The sequence below is a fragment of the Pipistrellus kuhlii genome, unplaced genomic scaffold, assembly GCF_014108245.1.
Source record: "Pipistrellus kuhlii isolate mPipKuh1 unplaced genomic scaffold, mPipKuh1.p scaffold_m20_p_11, whole genome shotgun sequence".
In the NCBI taxonomy this organism is placed as follows: Eukaryota; Metazoa; Chordata; class Mammalia; order Chiroptera; family Vespertilionidae; genus Pipistrellus; species Pipistrellus kuhlii.
In genome coordinates, this window is record NW_023425416.1 from 23789750 (window position 1) to 23809160 (window position 19411).

General features: G+C 53.4%; 1 protein-coding gene across 3 annotated transcripts in view; it reads right to left on the minus strand.

Moving 5' to 3' along the window:
- PXYLP1 (2-phosphoxylose phosphatase 1) overlaps positions 1 to 19411 on the minus strand; it is a 64236-nt gene that overhangs the window by 3476 nt on the left and 41349 nt on the right. For all 3 annotated transcript variants that reach the window (XM_045579237.1, XM_036431280.2, XM_036431281.2), the window contains 3 exons: positions 8852 to 9010; positions 7789 to 7915; positions 1410 to 1549 (listed from right to left, as the gene is read on the minus strand). In XM_045579237.1, coding sequence (XP_045435193.1) covers positions 1410 to 1549; positions 7789 to 7915; positions 8852 to 9010 — 426 coding nt within the window. The remainder of the gene's footprint in view (positions 1 to 1409; positions 1550 to 7788; positions 7916 to 8851; positions 9011 to 19411) is intronic.

The following is a 19411-nucleotide window of genomic DNA, read 5'->3' on the forward strand; positions in this document are numbered from 1 at the left end:
AATCAGGGTTCAAGCAGTGGTTCTCAGCAAGCCTGGGTCTGCCCTCAGGGAGGGTTTGGAGGCTGAGCTGTCACAATAATATGGGCAATAATGTTACCGACACCCAGTGGTGGTGGCCAGGGGGCTGGACAGTCTTCACAAGGAACTGTTCTCGGTCCCATAGAACTTCTTTTAAAAAATATATATATTTTATTGATTTTTTACAAAGAGGAAGGGAGAGGGATAGAGAGTTAGAAACATTGATGAGAGAGAAACATCGATCAGCTGCCTCCTGCAACCCCCCACCCCCTACTGGGGGTGTGCCCGTAACCAAGGTACAGGCCCTTGACCAGAATCGAACCTGGGACCCTTCAGTCTGCAGGCTGATGCTCTATCCACTGAGCCAAACTGGCCAGGGCCCATAGAACTTCTGAATGTGCCATAAGACGTTCCCACACGTGAAAAATCTGTTTATATAGCCTAGAACCCACTTCTTAAAAAAAAAAAAATACTGTCATTGGTTTCAGAGAGGAAGGAAGAGGGGGAGAGAGAAACATCAATGATGAGAATCATTGCTCGGCTGCCTCCTGCCTGCCCCCTACTGGGGATTGAGCCCTCAACTTGGCATGTACCCTTGACAGGAATCAAACCCGGGACCTTTCACTGAGCCAAACTAGCTAGGGCGAACCCACTTATTTTTTTTAAATCTATAAACACAAAGTCATTTTTGTGTAACATTAACATCCAATGAATTTCCAATAAACATGCTATTAATTGAGGGGCACTTGTATTTTGTTTTGATCAGAACTTGTAAAAAAAAACTGAGATCTGGCACCCTGGAACTTACCAGGTGCTTTGCCTGAAGTATCTAGGAACATGGGATTAATGGTATAAATTATGGCCCAGCCACAGTGGAGTAACATGTAGCAATCAGAAATGGTGTTGTTGATGAATAGGGAAGGATGATCACAATATACTAAGTGAAAGAGTGGATAATGAAATAGCGTGTTTAGTGAGATACCACTGTGAGAGTGTGTGTGCACATGCCCGCACCTGCATACACATGCATGAACACAGAAAGAAAGATAACTAATTACTTTGGTGGCATTACAGGTGCTATTTTTCTTCCTTTTGCTTAATTGCCATTCCTAATTTCTCTTCCATGAACATATACCGCCTTTGTTGTTACAAAGGCGGTATATGTTCATGGAAGAGAAACACATACTTTGAGAAACATGGAAGAGAAACAAACTAGTTTCTCTAGTTTGTAATAACAAAATAGTTTTCATTATTTTTACCTTTTTAGAAATCAGATGTTAATTGGGAATGCGGGTGGACTCAGAGCCGGGGTGTGCTAGTCCATTGCCCCCGAGCCCGCGGCCCAGGAGCACTCGCTCTCCGCTCAGGGTGAGCGCACGGGTCCCACGTACCTGTCTGTGTGAGCTCTCCCATCTCGCAGAGCGGGTGGTTGGGGAAGAGAGGCAGGGAGTGTAAGGGGCTTTCGAACGAGGCTCCGGATCCCTTGGACATGTGCCTGATGAAGGCTTCCAGCTTCGGGTGGTACGGTTTCCTGAAGAGACAACACAGATCTGGAGGTCAGCACACGCCACAGCAGCCTGCGCTGGTTCAGCTTCAGCAAACAAAACGCCACATGTGTGCCCTCCTCCCCCACAACGGCAATCGCTCCATCACTTCTACATTCCAATCTCGCATTACTCAACCGCCGACGGCTACGCATGACCCACTCCGCAAGGCCAGCCGAGCGCTGTCCTCTGCCGACGTGCCCATCACTCTGGGAGTCAGCTTTGCCCTCCACGGTCGGTTCCCAACCTGCACCCCTCCAGGCTCCCTCTCCAGACGCCATGCCTTGGCTGGGAATCCTCGATCTATCCCTTCCCTGCCTCTACACAGGCCACCTGCCCCCCCCCCCCCCCCCAAACAACCTGCACACATGTCCTCCAGGGGCTGCACACCTCTCTCCTGCATCCCTGCAGCCACCAGCTGGGTTCCGGCCAGGCAGCTTCTGTCTGGATGCCCCGGGTTCCTCTTTGGATTACCTGAGCCTATTCCTGCCCCTCTCATCTGCCTTCTCCACTACCAGCACGATCTCCTTAAAAGGCAACCAGAGTGGTCACTGCCCTTCCACATGCTGCCTTCTGGAAGGGGCCACGCATGCCCGTTGGTCTGCTCTGGCCCCGCCTCACACTGAGGCTCAGGGCTGCCCGGCCCTTTCCACTCTAATGCTGAGCTCCGGACACACAGACACAACCGACGTCTGTTCCCCCAACACACTGTTCTTTCATGCTTGTAAGACTTCCCACATGCTGCCTCTTCCTCCTAAAAATCCCACCCTGTCCGGCCAGTGTGGCTCAGGGGCTGAGCATCAATTCATCAGCCAAGAGGTCACTGGTTGTAATCTGGGTCAGGGCACATGCCTGGGTTGTGGGCTAGGTCCCCACCAGGGGGCGTGCAGGAGGCAGCCAACTGATAATTTTCACCCATGGTTCTATTTCTCTCTCTCTCTCTCTCAAATCAATGAAACCATCTATTTTCTTAAAAAACAACCCACCCCAACCTTTACCTGGGTTACTCTTAATCCTTAACTTATCTGACCTCTGGAAAGGCTCTTCTGAAGAAAATTAACTGATTAAGATAACCAAGATCTCCATAGCTCTCTACAATTCGCTATGTATTTTGCACATACAATATGCATTTCATGGGGGTGGTCACAGATAGCAAAACAATAATAACACTGGTATGTTTATGAGGCCTGACTTTTTTTAATATTTCTCCCGTGGAGTACATGTGGCAAATCAAGATTTAATCTAGTCACTAATACACAATTTCCCCGAAGAATGAAATGACCTATGAATATATACACATTTTCTCTGAATAATGAAATGACCTATGCACAGAGACACAATTCCTCTGGATAATGAGGTGACTTATGAATATTTACGCCTTCTCTTTGATTAGTAGAATGGCCTATGACTGTGTATCCATTTTCCAGCTGAACAGAAGCGGATAGACTAGTCCCAGCGAACAGCAGCAAAGGGAAATCGCTCTAATGGCCGACCCCTGCTGCTGAAAGCCCAAGTGACTGCCCAAGCTTTAAAAATGGCTGCCAGGAGAGGTTTAGTATCTTTTCAAAAGCATAAAGCTAAAAAAAATAAATAAATAAATAAATAAAATAAATAAATCCACCTTTCATAAAATAGGCTTTGGAACTAGGGAATGCTAGTCCTGCCGTGCAGGACGGTCTGGTGATATCCCGGGGGCTGTGCCGGGCGGGGCTGTCTCTGCATGCAGACAGAGGGAGTGCTTTTCATCCCGAGGCTGAAACGTGCCAATATTTGCAAACTCGGAAATAAAACGTCCATCTGGTCACGATGGGCAGCACATGAACGAAGGCCACTGCCGGCAGGCAGGAGCTCTGCCGCCGGCCCCTCCTTCCGGCCGTGACGTCCGAGGATCCGGGCAGCGTGGCCGCCAATTTTAGACACAGAATCTCACGGCTGAAAGTGTTGGCTGAGGTGTCCCGGGTTTCAGGGAATCTGACTGCTTGAGGAGGCGTCTGTTGCTAACTGCATCCGTGAAAGCTTGCTTTGGGTAGGGCGAGATGAGGATTCACAGGAGGAAAACATCGCTTATGGAAGAGAAGACAAATGGCTGATGTGCTATTCCAAGGCCCCCTGAGGGCAACCACCTTCTTTAAATCCTTAGCAGCTCACTCTCCCCTTCATGCCTCCTGTTCCTTCAGGAACTAGTCTTTTTTTTCTTTTTTTTTTATAATATATTTTATTGATTTTCTACAGAGAGGAAGGGAGAGAGACAGAGAGCTAGAAACATCGATCAGCTGCCTCCTACACACCCGCTACTGGGGATGTGCCCACAACCAAGGTGCATGCCCTTGACCGGAATCGAACCTGGGACATTTCAGTCCACAGGCCGACGCTCTATCCACTGAGCCAAACTGGTTTCGGCCAGGCACTAGTCTTACTGTTACTCATACGCGCCCAGCTCCCCAGCCTCAGGCCCTCTGCACACGCTGTTTCCCACCATCTGGAACCCTCTTCCCCCAGATCCTCTCTTCATTTCATTTAGGTGCCTGCTCACATGCCACTTCCTGGTGTGTGAGCCAGGTACATGGGACAGCCCCTGGCATACGACATGCATTTAAGAATAAAATTCGCCAAAACTGGTTTGGCTCAGTGGATAGAGTGTGGGCCTGTGGACTGAAAGGTCCCGGGTTCAATTCCGGTCAAGGGCATGTACCTTGGTTGAGAGCACATCCCCAGTGGGGGGTGTGCAGGAGGCAGCTGGTCGATGTCTCTCTCTCTCACCGATGTTTCTAACCTCTATCCCTCTACCTTCCTCGCTGTAAAAAAAATCAATAAAATATATTTTTTTAAAAAAGAATAAAATTCAGTGCATAAAAGTATTGATTTGTTTTTTTCTTCTTAGGATGTAGAAAAGAATATCAAATTCATATTCATGAATGCAAAAAAACAACAACACAAAAACATTCACGAAACATGTCAATGGCTAATAAGCTTATTGCCGGCTAAGCATAGTCCTGTGAGGGTAAAAAGATCACCTTTGTGAGGCCCAGGCATTCACGCAGACACGGCCTCTGCTACAAAGACTCAGGGAGCCACGCAGTGTGTCACTGTGAAGGGGAGCGCTGGGGTGACCGGCTTGAACGGAATCAGCTCCTCGCTGTGCACGGCCCAGACACCCCCTTCCACGGGACCAGAGTAACGGCCGCACTCCAGCACTCACGGCCTCTTAGGAGGCCGAAAAACGAATAATTCCTGAAGCTGAACCGGCACCTGGGGAGGCGGCAGGCACTGCTGGTGACCCCCTCCCACGGTCCTGGGGGACTCAGAGGCCTGAAGTGGACTCTAATGGCTGGGAGTTCCTGTCACTCTCATGAATGGACATTCATTGTTTTTATTTAAGGATGGATTTACTTAAATGACACGAACTAATTAAACATGCACGCCCCACCCACTTTCTGCAAAGGACTTACAAGTAGCTCCTAAAAATACAGAGCATTTGATAACGAGGCCGAAAGAGCAAGGCCGGGGACAAGGAAGGCAGAGGCAGCCAGGGCAGCTGGTCCCCAGACACTGTGGCCTCTCCAATGGGAGCCCCGGCAACGGCCCCCGCATCCGTGCATCCTGCCGTCACCCTGACAGGACGAGGGGCCCTGGGGCCTGTCCCGGCTTCGTGACCACGGCCACTCGGGGAGGAAGAGGGGCCGGCCCTCGGAGACCCCCAGGCTGCTGTGCTCAGTGACACGTCACCCCCTTAGCGAGCTCTCAGCATGGACCGGGCTCAGGGCCTCGCGCTCCCACCTCCGTCAGACGCCATAGGGGCGTGGGAAGGGAGGCATCGCGGCCCCCACGCTCCAGGTCTGCACACGGAGGCTCAGAGAGCGCAGACACCTTCCCTACACACACACACACACACACACACACACACACACACACGCGCGCGGATGGGCCTCCCGGGTGGATCGGCCCCCAGAAATCCGTGCGGAGCCTTCGATCTGATAGGAGCCCACGGCAGGCAATTATGACTTGTGAGTCTCACCCAGATCCCGGATTCACTCTGCAACCAAACCCGTCCAACAGCTACTGCCTGCCAGGCTTGAGCCGGGCCTGGGCGACACAGGAAGGAGTGAGACCCAGAGCCCGGGAGAAGCTGGTGATGTGGGGAGGGCGGAGACAGTCACGCTGGGAAGGCAAGCTGTAAAGTCCCAGGCTGTACAGGGGTGGGGGGGTAGGGGGTGGGGGTGGGGGAGGCCCTGCACGCTGGCAGGTGGCCCGGCCCAATAGGCCCCTTTTCTGGGAACGGCTAGAATGGCCCCTAGAGCTCCAAGTGCCCAGGGACTTCCTAGCAGCAGTGACTGACCCCTAGTCTGAGCTGAACCTCTCAAATTCTCACTTCTGAGAAGCGGAAGCGCTGGCAGAGGAAGAGGACCAGAAGCTGCAAGGAGCCGGGGACGAGGCAGGGCGCTGTCCATGAGTCCTGGAGGCTGTCTTGGGTCCGGCCAGCTCAGAGGCCCAGGAGCCTGTCTGTGCCCGGGCTGTTCAAAGGGTGGATGTCCAGCCAGCGTGCAAAGGGAGGGCTAGGCCAGCTGTTAACACGAAGAAACTCTGCTGTGCCCGACCTAGCAAACCCACGTCCCTAAGCTGCCTGCCCTGCACCCCACCCTGTGCCCTCCTGCCACTCCGGGGGCTCTAGCCCATCCCCACGATCCAGGAACAGAAGAGTCAATGCCCGGCACAGTGAGTGACCTCCCCCCTGGCCCTCGTCCTTAGGCCAGCTAAGGTCCGAGGATGAAACGTTTTGTTCAGGGACCATCCCCGTGTGCCTTCCTGTCTCGTTTGCAGTGAGGCACTGAGCCCGGTCCATGCTGAGAGTTTGCTAAGCGGGTGACGTGATTTTAGCACAGCAGCCCGGAGGTCTCCGAGGGCCAGCCGCTCTTCTTCCTCCCTGCATGGCCGTGGTCCCCGATACAAGCCGAGGACCCGTTCTCACCCACAGGGAGAGGTTTCCTGGGGGAGCCAGCCTCTCCGGGGCCCTGCAGGGAGTTGTGGGAGTGAGCCAAGCAGGCGTGGGGGACAAGCAAGCCAGGTGGCAGGTGCAAAGGTGGGACTGGCAGGGGCAGAGGCCCTCCCGGGAAGGCGGACACAGGAGGCTGGAGGAGGGAGGAGGAGAGCACCCTGACACAGGCTCTGGGACACGACTCCCAGCTGGCCGAGCACAGAAGACACAAACGCCCGGAGTGCGAGCATTGTGACCTCCGGCGGGAAACGAAACAACACGGGAAAGCCCGCAGGCGCCCAGTATCTCATGTTTCCACCGAAGATGCTTCACTTCGCCTTCTCTGTGACGCCGGACAATGAGATGGCCGAGTTAACCTGAACGGCTAGGGTTCCCACTGTGGCCACTTGGAAAGAACAGCTGGGCGGCCGGAGGCAATCCGTGGTCCCACCGGGCTGCCAGGGGCCCGGCTGGCAACCAGGAGCGCCCCACCGACATAGCATCTTCCCCTCCGTCCCTCTCCACACTCAGCACCTTCTGTGAGGGGGGTGACGTGTCCCCAGACACGCTGGCTGAGGCCTGGCCCATCGCTTTCAATGCTAGCTGTGCCTCCGAAGGTAGAGCCATGCCATTTCCATGGGCACTGTTCCCACTCTTCTCCATTCGTTTTCATCCCGAGGGCTCGCTCTCAACCAAGAGCGGGCGGTCTCTGCCCCTGTGGACGCTGGCAGGAGCATCATCCCTGTGTGTGGCTTTGCAAGTAAATGATGGCGTTCTTTCTCCTCTGTCGTCCCAGGGACGCCTCACCACAACTCTGCGTGGTCAGCATCGCCGTCCCATTCCAGAGACAGACGGCTGAGGCTCACAGACACTGAGGGGCTCAGCGGCTGCTCGGAATGGAATAGCCGAGCCGGGTCTGAGGACTCCTCCTCACCCAGTGGTCGCTGCACCACACCCAGCCGTTTCTCAAACCGAAGGGCGGCAGGGTGGGAGCGTGGGCCTCTGACTGGCCAGGGCTTCACCTGCTGTGCGGCTCACACAGGCGCCCTCACCTCTCTGGGCCTCTGTTTTCTCCACGGTGAGGTGGCAGGAGCCTGCAGGACTGTTCTGAAGATCAGACTCCTGGTGAACTGCACTCGCTCCATGACAGGTCACAGTCCCCATCCTGTCATTCGTTCCCCCATCAGTATTATGATTAGAACAGAGAGAACAGATTCTTAAAAGGAACCTTTTTTTTTTTTAAGTGCAATTTACCTGTCAGCCACTAGAGTGCAGTCAATTTCTGGTCGCTTTGTTTTGGGAATGACATACAGCGGGTACCTGTCCCCGTGTCGAATGAACACGTGCACCGAGACCAGCTTAAAATGGTGCGGAGCATGGCCTGCGGGAGACAGACAGACATAAAGAGAGACAGAGACGGTGTGTTGTTATCACTCAGAAGCGTCGGTTCTTTTCACGGCACTGAAGGGAGGAGGGGTGCTGGGAGCAGGGTGCTGGGCTGGGTTTCGGGTGGGGTGCCTCTGAACAGACTCAGTGGCAGGGCAGAAGGACGTGAGTGGGCTGGTCATGCACCAGGCCACCAAGTCACGGGGAGGCCGTGGTGGCCAGCTGGAGGCCAGGAAAGCGTGAGCAGGAATATTCCTGTGTCCTCCTCGCTCACATCCACAGACCACGGGAGGCCCAGAAACAGTGAACAGGGAACACGAGTCCTCTCGAAATCTCTCATCAGACAAGGCGGGGCACAAGCAGACTCAACACCAATCTTTGGTACATTCTCAAAAAAAAAAAAAAAAAAAAAGCAAAATTCAACGTGGAAATCACATTTCCCCACACCTTTCCTGCAAGATACAGGCAGGACGTCCTAAGCCCCAGAGTGTCTACTCAGAAAAGCTGGGGCCGAACCTATTTGGCTCAGTGGATGGAGCGTCGGCCTGAGGACTGAAAGGTCCGATTCCGGTCAGGGGCATGTACCTTGGTTGCGGGCACATCCCCAGCAGGGGGTGTGCAAGAGGCAGCTGATGGATGATTCTCCCTCATCGATGTTCCTAACTCTCTATCCCTCTCTCTCCCTCTCTGTAAAATATCAATAAAAAAATTTTATATTTTTATTATAAAAAAATTTTAAAAAGAAAGAAAAGCTGGGGGTGATGCACTAGAAGTGAGGAAGTGAACTCACTCAAGTGCACAGCCTAGTGGCAGCTGCAGGAATTGCGCCCCGGCCGGGGAGCTCCTCACCACCAGGCTGTGCTGGGTGAGGAACCAGATCCCAGAGGGGTGTCTGTCCAGGTACCACGTTGGGCAGGGCGGGCAGGCCTACCTTCCATGCTGCGCTCGGCCACGCTGGGAATGTTGCAGTACAAGAGAGCTTCGTACACCGGGTCCATCCCGGGGGGCTCCGTCACCGGGTCGGGCATGATTCTCTTTCGACTCTTGCTACTCGCTCCATTCTTAGCTACGGACACCGGGATCAGGTGGACTGCAAGGGAAGTCAAGCGGGTCACGGCACACGCAGTCACAGGTGGGCACCAAGCGTGGCTGGGTTTCCACCTGGAATAACGATCCTTTCCCTCGGCATAGACGTCAGTGTAGCGAGAAGCCAGTGGAAGTTCCCTCCAAGAGCTGTTTCTTGAGCCCCATGGTGCCTCGCCTCTTTCTCGACGCCACAACCCTCTGCTCGCTGATAATTCTGCGACACCCGTGGGGCCTCCCTCACGGTGGTGAAGGAAGGACTAAATTCATTCAAACGCATGACCTCCTTCCCAACACCTTTCAGCATTCTAGTAAATACGGAGAAAGGAAACCACCGCCTCTGAGCATCTGCGGAGAGCTAGGCACAGGGGTCTGACGTATCTCCTTTAATACCATCTGCTGTGCACGGTGTGGCCCCCAAGCCCAGCACTATGCACGTGTCCGGAAGGAGATGGCTCATCTCATGATGATTAGCTTCTTTTCATTTTTGTTTCCTGTATTGATGGTCCCCACGGAATAGAGAAAAGGAGAGAAAGGCAGGGCCAGGATCTAGCCCACAAGCCCCTCTCTGGCCTGGGGCCTCAGGCCACCTCGGGTACTTCCCCAAACTCAGTGATCGTCAGGGTCTGCAGGTAACGGTGCAGCCAGGTGTCTGCAGCCAGCGCGTTACCGGGACGTCACAGACTTGTCCAAAGACAGGCCAGCGCCTTTCCTCCAGGGAACCAAGCCAATGCCTGTGGTCTCTGGCTCATCTCCCCATGTCGGGGTCTGGCCAGGGCTGAGGACAAAAATCCAGCTGCCTACCTGGCCCTCTTCATCCTTAAGAACCTGCGAGCCCTTTACAAGTGCCTCAAAACTGATCTCCCCCCCACCCTAAAATAGGTTTTTATTGACTTTAGAGAGAAAGGAAGAGAGAAAGAGAGAATCATTGATATGAGAGAGAAATATCGATGGCTACCTCCTGCATGCTCCCTGCTGGGGCTTGAGCCTGCAACCCGGGCACATGCCCTGGCAGGGAATTGAACTGGCACCTTCCGGTGCATGGGACGACACCCAGCCAACTGAGCCACACCGGCCAGGGCTCAAACCCGACTTCCATAGAGCACTGTGGGGGCGCCCACCCCTGGGTCAGACCACTACCCCGCCTTTCCTTCGGTGGAGTGGCTCCTCCTCCATGCCAGCTGCTGGTGTGTGTGTGTGTGGGGGGGGGGGTTGTCATGCTGCTCCTCCAGGCCCCTATGCTTGCCATGCTGACTGCTCCAGGGATGGGGGCCTGACACGAGCCAACTGTGCCAATAAAGGCCCTTTCCAGAGAGAGAGGCTCCCACGGGGAGAGTCCGCCTCACAGGGAGTGAGGCAGCCTCCAGGCTCATAGGTGTCCAGCGAAGGTAAGAACGATGGGGGCTGGCATGTTGGCTCAACTCTGTCTCGACTGCTCTGGGCTCAGGTGTCCCCCAAGTCACACCATGGACTGCACCAGAAGAGAGAAGGGGACCCAGGCATGGCCCCACCATTCTGGCTTTTACCCTCCTGGCTCCCGGGCCTGCCTCACCCTCCGTCTGAGCTGGTTGCCTCCATGGGGGTCTTCCTTGGGGCTCCTCTTTTCCGGTGTCACCATAGCCTGTCCGCGGCGACCCCTGCCCCACAGCTGTCCATGGTTCTGAAGGCAGGGGGGCAGCGTGGGGCTGGGGGCTCTCCCTCGCGAAGACCTGGGGTCAGGTGCTGGCCCTGTGGCTGCCTCGCTGTCCGTGACCCCGGGCAAGCATGCCTGCTTGCTGTGGATCACTTCCTTCCTCTGTACAAAGGCCTCTCGTGCTGCCACCCGATTCCTCTGATTTCTTCCTCCCGGTAACCTACAGCTCCTCCTCCATCCCCTCTCCTCCGCCCGCCTGCCAAGGAATAATGATTTGTTCTCACAGGCAATTCCCACAATTCCCTCAGTGCTCTTCAATCCACTAAGTTGCCTTAAATGCCCAATCTGTCTCCACCGTGCGCTGAATATAAAAGCGTCTGCGTGGGATTCTCGAGTGCCAACCAGAACCACAACGCCAGAACCACATCGCATTGTTGTTTGCCGCAGGCGATTTGTTTGGAAAGGCCTGGGTGGAAGTCGGGTTTGCAGGTAAAATGGGAAAATCACACCCCCATCGGTCCATGCTGAGACATCCGGCCTCACACAGACAAGGCGGAGCAGCCGCGCCCGACTGAAGACCAGCCTTTTCTTGTTACCCTCTCTCTTCGTCACTCCCCGTTCCTCACTCCCACCGCCTCGTGGGGAACCACTGTCAGAATCCAGTCAGTGCTGTGGGTGCCAGTGATGAAAGCCAGGACATCACAATGGGGGTGCTACACCCAGGATCAGGGGCTCCGCTCCCGCCCTCGGCTGTTCCCAAGCTCTTACCTCCTCTCTGCCCTCTGACATCTGCCACTGAGACCCGACGGCAGGTCTTCCTGTTGTTTGGATCCACATGTCAGTGACATCGTACGGTGTTTGTCTTTCCCTGGCTGACTTATTTCACTTAGCGTAATGACCTGTAGGTCCATCTATGCTGTCACAAACGGTAAGATTTAATATCTTACCCAGGACTTCCAGAGTGTAGGAGCAGAGTCCACTGCGGCCTGTGTCCAAGCCCGTGTCCAGCCTCTGGGGATCCCCTGACGACTGGCCTTGACCTAACGGGGTCCTCTGGGTTACGTGACGCAAGCACCAAGGTCTCCAAATCAGACAGAAACTAGACTTCACCGAGATTCCGGGACAGGACCCCTTTCCCTCCCTCCCCACATAACCGTGGAGAGAATGTCAGCCTCCTTAACCGTCTCAGGGCCTGCATCCGCTCTGCCTCGCCTCTGAGAATCATATCAAAGCTACTGCTCCTCGCCCTGGAAAAAGAACCATATACTCAAACTTTTTATTTTGATTTCTGGGGCTTCATGGGACCCCTGAGAACACATAAGACAATATGGACATCTGTGCACTCAGGCTAAGGACTCTCTGCACACCTGACTTTCCCTCTTATTCAGGGTTCGGGTTCTGCCGTTGTGGATGAAAAACAAACCAACAAACAAACAAACCAACCTGTGGTATATATGCACCCTACATATGGAATATTACTCAGCCATAAGAATATGAAATCTTACCGTTTGTGACAGCATGGATGGACCTAGAGGGCATTATGCTAAGTGAAACAGTCAGCCAGAGAAAGACAAACACGTACGATGTCACTTCTCTGTGGGATCTAAAGAACAGAATAAACTGATGAGTGAAACAGAAGCGGACCCGGACCCGTAGGAACAGAGAACTGGTGGTGGCACGGGGTGAAGAGGTGAAGGGACTAAGAAGCACACAGGGGTAGTTACAACACTGTCACGGGGAAGTAAGCAAAGCACAGGAAACACAGGAAGACATAGCACAATGACCATGTATGGTGCCAGGTGGGGAACCGGAAACATCAAAAGAAACGCTTTGTAAAGTATATGATTACCTAACCAGTAAGCTGTACACCAGAAACCAATATAAAATAAAATGTGTAAAAAAAAACAAAACAAAAAACAAACAAACCCAGAATCTGCTCTCAAGCCTTCATTCCTGATCAGCTTCACTCACTGCCCCGTGCAAACCCTTCCCTCAAGGTGGGGACAAGGGGGGACTCTGATGACCACTTACTGCACTCAACACGACTTTCTTTCTTTCTCTCTCTCTCTCTCTCTCTCTCTCTCTCTCTCTCTCTCTCTGTTAAAAATGCCATCAGCTTGGAACAGCTCCACGGCCAAGACAGCAGGGAGTGGGGCCCCGAGCCGGTCAGCGGGCGCTGTGACGAGGCTCCACCTGGGCAGGCTCCCCGAGCGCCTGGCCCGCCCCCTCCGTGGACACCGCCCTGTGAACACGTCCTGGAGCTTCCTCTCCTAACCTGTCTCTCCTCATACAGCCTCGGCGATCCGCAAACACTCCCCTTAATTCACGACGACTCTCACTAACTCTCTCTGGTTTTATTAGTTTATCTCCTCTCAATGGGAGAGTCCCTTTCTTAACACTACTGCTGACTACAACGTGCACACACAACACACACATGGATTCCCACGTAAAGTTAATATTTAATGACAGGCTTCCACGTCGGTGGATACAGGTCTACGCAATCGCAGAGTAAAGGATGCAGGAGTGTACTGTTGGACACTGGCTGCCTTCCCCCTTCTTTCTGGTGTAAGCAAGGCTGCAATAAACACCTATTCTTAGGAGAAATTCTCTAAGATCAGAATCAAGAAAGGAAGAAAGAAGAAAGAAGGAAGGGAGGGAGGGAGGGAGGGAGGGAGGGAGGGAGGGAGGGAGGGAGGGAAGGAGGGAGAGAGAGAGAGAGAGAGAGAGAGAGAGAGAGAGAGAGAGAGAGGGAAAGAAAGAGAAAAAAAAGAAAGAAAAGAAGGAAGGAAGGAAAGAAGGAATCGAGGGAGGATAGGAGGGTGAAAGAGGGAGGGAGAGAAAGAGAGAAAAAGGAAGGAAGGAAGGAAGGAAGGAAGGAAGGAAGGAAGGAAGGAAGGAAGGAAGGAAGGAAGGAAGGAAGGAAGGAAGAAATGGAGAGATGGGAGGAGGGTAGGAGGGTAGGAGGATGGAAGGAAGGGAGGGAGGGAGGGAGGGAGGCCACTAGGAAGAAAACAAGCCATGCCCCACAGATGCAATGTGTCCGAAGGCCCTGCTCCATGATACTCCCACCCCCTCCAGTGTAAGCACATGAGCTTAATATGTGGTGATGAAAGTTGATTCATCAGAATAAATGTTGTCGCTTATCTACAGAATTTTCTTCACCCAGACACTAAACTCTGTGGTAGCTGTACATGAAGTGTTCAGAGGAAACTCAGAAATTAGCCAGAAAATAAACCTCTGAGGAAAGGATCAAAGTTAATTTTAAAAACACGAAATAAAAAATGTTAGTGATAATGGTGCTATGGGGATATCATGCCAGGACTCTTCAGTTAAAAACGCAAGCCCTCATGATTAATTCCTCATTCTATTTGACTCAAACTCACCAAAATAAAAACCTGGGAAGCACCTTATTGCAGCTTTTAAAACAGAGTAGACAAAACAGGCCACCCTTGGTGTCTAAGGATTGCATCCCCAAACCTTTGCCACCCAAAGTTTGCACATTCCCCTGAGGCATATGTTTTTTGCATAAAATACACACCGGACACAGAGGAAGGAAGGACAAAGTGCCCGCCGGACGGTGGGGCGTGGCCTGGTCAGGAGCCGAGGAGCTCAGTCTCGGCTGTTGTGACGGGGCTGGTGCCTCCCACCGCGGCCTTGGACCTTCGGGGACGCCCTCAGCACCGGAGCTGCAAGCGCTCCGGAGAGGGCCTTCCAGGGCACGGAGGCCGGGGAAGCCAGGGCCTGAAGGACCAGGAAGGCATGCGTCGCACTCACACCCCCGGCGGGTGTGTGTCCTTGCAGGGACCCCAGCTTTCCTACTCAGAGGCAATTTTCTTCTAATTCCTGCGCTGTGCTGCCAAGCATGGCGGGTCTCCTCCCTAGCATATGGCAGATGCAAAGCAGCCTAAGGAGGGAGTATGGGGGCTGGAAGACTCAGGAAAATGATGGCTCTGCAGGGAAGAAAGGTGCCGGGGACTACAGAACACACACACATCCCCCACATGCGCGAGCACACACACACACACACACACACACACATCCCACATACTAGAACACCACCCCCACAAACTCCACATACACATCCCCCACATGCACACACACACTACATGCACACACATACCCCATATACTAGAAGACCACCCCCACACACACCACATACACATCCCCCTCATGCACACACACACACACACCCCACATACTAGAACACCACTCCCACACAATCCACATACACACACCCCACATGCACACACACACTACATGCACACACATACCCCATATACTAGAAGACCACCCCCACACACACCACATACACATCCCCCTCATGCACACACACACACACACCCCACATACTAGAACACCACCCCCACACACCACCACATACACATCCCCACATGCACTCACACACTACATGCACACACATACCCCATATACTAGAACATCACCCCCACACACTCCACATACACATCCCCCCACATGCACACACACCCCCACACACAGACACACATACTAGAACACCACTCCCACACACTCCACATACACACACACTACATGCACACACACACCCCACATACTAGAACACCATCCCCACACACTCCACATACACATACCCCACAAACACCCCCCCACGTGCACACACCCCACATGCACACACATATACCACACATGCACACACCGCACACACATATATACACTCCACACGCACAACTCAGGCTCAGCACACACACATCATTCACACACTCACATTCCACATATTCCTGCCCCCATACACACACACACACACACACACACACACACACACACACACAGAGCTGAGTAAGCTGGGCTCCTCAGCTGCCCACCTGAGAACGTGGGGCAGTTACCTGCCTCCCTTGGCTCAGGGCCCCACCCCTCTGCTGCTGTTCTGTCTCCTGCACGGCCTCTCTTTTCCCCCTCCGCCCAGACTTCCTCTTTCCCCTGGATCTGCCCAGGTTTCCTCTTTCCCCTGGATCCGCCCAGACTTCCTCTTTCCCCTGGATCGGCACCACCAGGCACCAGGCCCGGAGCTGAGCTGAGGAGACTGGGAGGGTGGGAACGCGGAGAGAGAGCTCACTCTCGCTAAGGGCGGCCCCGCCCAGCTGCTCAGGGACAGTGGGTGTTGGCTGGCTGGGCGGTCTGGTTTGTAAAGGAGGGGTTGGAGGTTTAGGTGAAATTGCCCAGTTTTAAAGCATCGGTAAATAAATATTAAAACGTGAAAACAAGGTTGAGCCAAACAAAATCAAACTGACAGGCGGTGGGTCTGGAGTGGCTGCCACATGCTCCTGGGGACCTGGTCTCCCCACGAGGATGCCACGTCCCCAAACAGGAGCTCCGAGAGGGTCTCCTGGGCTCGCCCAGTACCTGATATCCACCCTCTGGCGGGATGCCACACCCATTCACACCCACCCGGGCGTGCCTTCAGGACCCCAGTGCCCCCGCCCTCCCTCCTGCTCTGCCCCCAGCGCCTCGCTGTCTGGACCTTGTCCTGCCTCTCCCTCTGCCCTGCGTGCTCCCCCTGGGCCTCCTCATCCAGACCCGAGAGCCATCAGCCCTGCACGGCAGACTCCTTAGTCCACAGAGCCAAATATCAACAGCACAACGATTGAAATTTCTTTTGAGAGCCAAACTTATTAAACTTAAAACTTCTTCTAACGCCACTCTTCAAAATAGGCTCGCCCAGGCAGTGGCGTTTTGTGGAAGAGCCACACTCACGGGGCCAAAGAGCTGCAGTTTGCTGACCTCGGTCCTAGTCTATGTCCGGGGCATTTCCTTCAGCCTTCAGCACACGTATCCCCTATGGACAGGAGACATGTACGTGAACGAATGCGTGGGTGCACGGGGGAAGGAAGCATGTACTGAATTCCCTGAGCCAAACTTCCACATGCTCCTGGGTTGCCTGCAGCATTTCCCACCCACCAGCCTCTGAACAGGGAGCCCCCAACACTGTGTTCACCAAGCTCAACCTGGGGCCTGTTAGGAATGCAGATTCTGGGTCCCACTCACCCCAAGACTGCGGGTCTGCAGCGAGGGGTCCAGAAGGCGCTCTCCCTGTGTGTCTTTGGGACACGCATCCTAACAAGCCCCTAGGCCACTCTGGTCAGGTGCTCAGGAGACCACACTTGTTAAACGCTCTACCGAATGGGGCCTTTCCCAGACACAGATCTGATGGTTTCATCCCTGCTTCGGTGGCTCCCCGCACCTGCAAGGTACAAGGTGATGGTAGCCGTGCCCTGGCCTGTGTCCACTGTCACAGCTGCCCACAGGTGGCTAGCCTCCATGCCTCTTGCTCTGCCTTTGCATTCCCTTCTCCTTATGCCAGGAATGCCCATCCCAGCTTCCTCGTTGGCCAACTCCGACTCATCTCCCAAGGCTGAAGCTCAGATGAACCCCTTCTGGGGGTCTTCTCTGACCTCCAAGGTTGGTTTCTTGCCCTCTACCCTCCCACATCACCCTGCCATAAATTCCCTATTTCATTTTATTTAACAAACACACACACAGCAATTACTGTGTCAGGCGCTATTCTAAGTTTTGCATAAATATCACTTGACTGAATCCTTTGCCGACCTTATGAAATAGGAACTCTCATTATGCCCATTTTACAGAGGAGGAAACTGAGACACAGAGATGGGAACTAAGTGGAGGACAGGGAGGCAGTCTGGCTCCAGAGTCCCTGTCCTTTCTCATGCTGCCGCCTCTGACTGGTCCTAGCACATGGCACCCTGTGCCCCAGGCACCTGCTCCTGGCTCTCCACCGGACACAGAGCTCTCTGCAGCCCGGGGGGGGAGACCAACCTGCAGGGCCTCGCAAACTGCAAACTCGAGGAACCTCAGCAGAGGGACATAGCTGTGCATGCTCAGGACCCTGGATCGACAAGGAACACATGAGTCACAAAACCGCAGCGTCTGAAGTGACTTCAAACGGCCTCAGGTGCAACGAGCTGCCTAACAGCCTGCTCTTCAGCGAGCGGCGCTCCGGGGCTGGCACACCACCCACCCGCTCCACCTCCAAGTGACGCGGACGCGGACTGCAATGTGTCTCCGTGGCCACGCGGAGCAGGCCCGACTCCTCCTGCAGGAAGGGCTCCTGCAGACAGCCCTGGCTTTCCCTCTGCAGGGAACTGCCCGGAGGTCTGATGCTCCCTTGGAACCTGCTCTGGTCAATTGGGCTGAAGAAGGTGACCCCAGACATAGGCGCCATGTGCCCATTTAGATGAACTACCACGGCCACTGAACTCTGATAAAAAAAAACAAATAAAGTGTGATGTAACACACACACACACACACACACATAGCTAAAGTAACATAAGCCTCAGAGCAGCCTCTGAAACAGCAAGAGCCCTGGTTTCTTTTTCTTTTTCTTTCTTCCTTTCTTTTCTTTCTTTCTTTCTTTCTTTCTTTCTTTCTTTCTTTCTTTCTTTCTTTCTTTTTTTTTTAAAATATATTCTATTGATATTTTACAGAGAGGAAGGTAGAGGGACAGAGAGCTAGAAACATCGATGAGAGAGTAACATCGACCAGCTGCCTCTTGCACACCGGCTACTGGGGATGTGCCCGCAACCAATGTACATGCCACTGACCGGTATCAAACCTGGGACCTTTCAGTCCACAGACCGACGCTCTATCCGCTGAGCCAAACCGGTTTCGGCAAAGAGCTCTGGTTTCTGGGGACGGCGCATGGCCCAGGACTCTGCACTGTTGCTGAAAAGGTTTGTACTGATGAGGCTTCCGGAGCCACGGGGTTTCCCACCAGCACTCTGTTCTCACACCAACACTGCAGAGCGACAGCCATGGTAACAACAACAAGGATCAACTCCATGTTACAGGAGAAACAGAGGCTGCAGGAGGTCAAGCTTGCCCCCGGGGTATTGCCCAAGGGCGCCCAGCTGCTAAGAGGCAGAGCATCCTTCAAACCCAGGGCGCTGACTGCAGAGCCTGCCCGCTCCCGTCCCAGTACCTTGCGGGGAAGGCGGGTTGGGACGGTGAAATGTGGGTGAAATAAGTGCCCGGGAAAGGCTGCGGAAGCAGGAAAGTGGACGATGACACAGGAGCAGGAGAAAGAAAAACAACAGACTGTTCACGGGTCTTCACAGCCCGATGGCCTTTCTCTGTGGCGCTGAAGGAGTCCCTCGGTCTTCAGTGTTCATTTTAACCGGAACAACTAACGATATGCACGCCTCGTCGCTCCCTTCTACAACTTAAAAACCAGGAATCTCGGAATGTCCCTACTTCGAAACTCAAAAACACCAAGGACTTGAAAATACAAAACGAACCATTTTCACTAAAGGCTATTAGCATCCAGCAAGATATTAGTACCACTTAAAATAAACAGGTTTTGAGAAACTATAAACTATCTTAACTTTTTTTTTTTATCCTTTTTCGATCACCTCTACTCCTGACATTGTAGAGAAAAATGCCCAACACACATAAGCACTTAATAAATATATGTGGGTTCATGGACACACTTTCTGCATCAAGGGAGGGGGGGGGGACTTATTTGAAAAAACCTGATTTTTAACATTGTAACCTGTGTCCTAACTTCCTCACGTTCAAAACTTCAGGAGAAGAAAATTACCAGCGGGACAGAAGGAAACACAGAGTCCAAGGTGCAGAAGTAGATGGTACTGCTTCCTTAAAGCAGGAGCAAACCAAGTTCTATCTGATTGCCTCCACCGAAATGTCTTGAAATAATCTGATATTCAAAAAACTCGCCAAAAGAAACGGTGAAGAGAAAGTCCCCGTATTTCAGGGTAGGAATGAAAA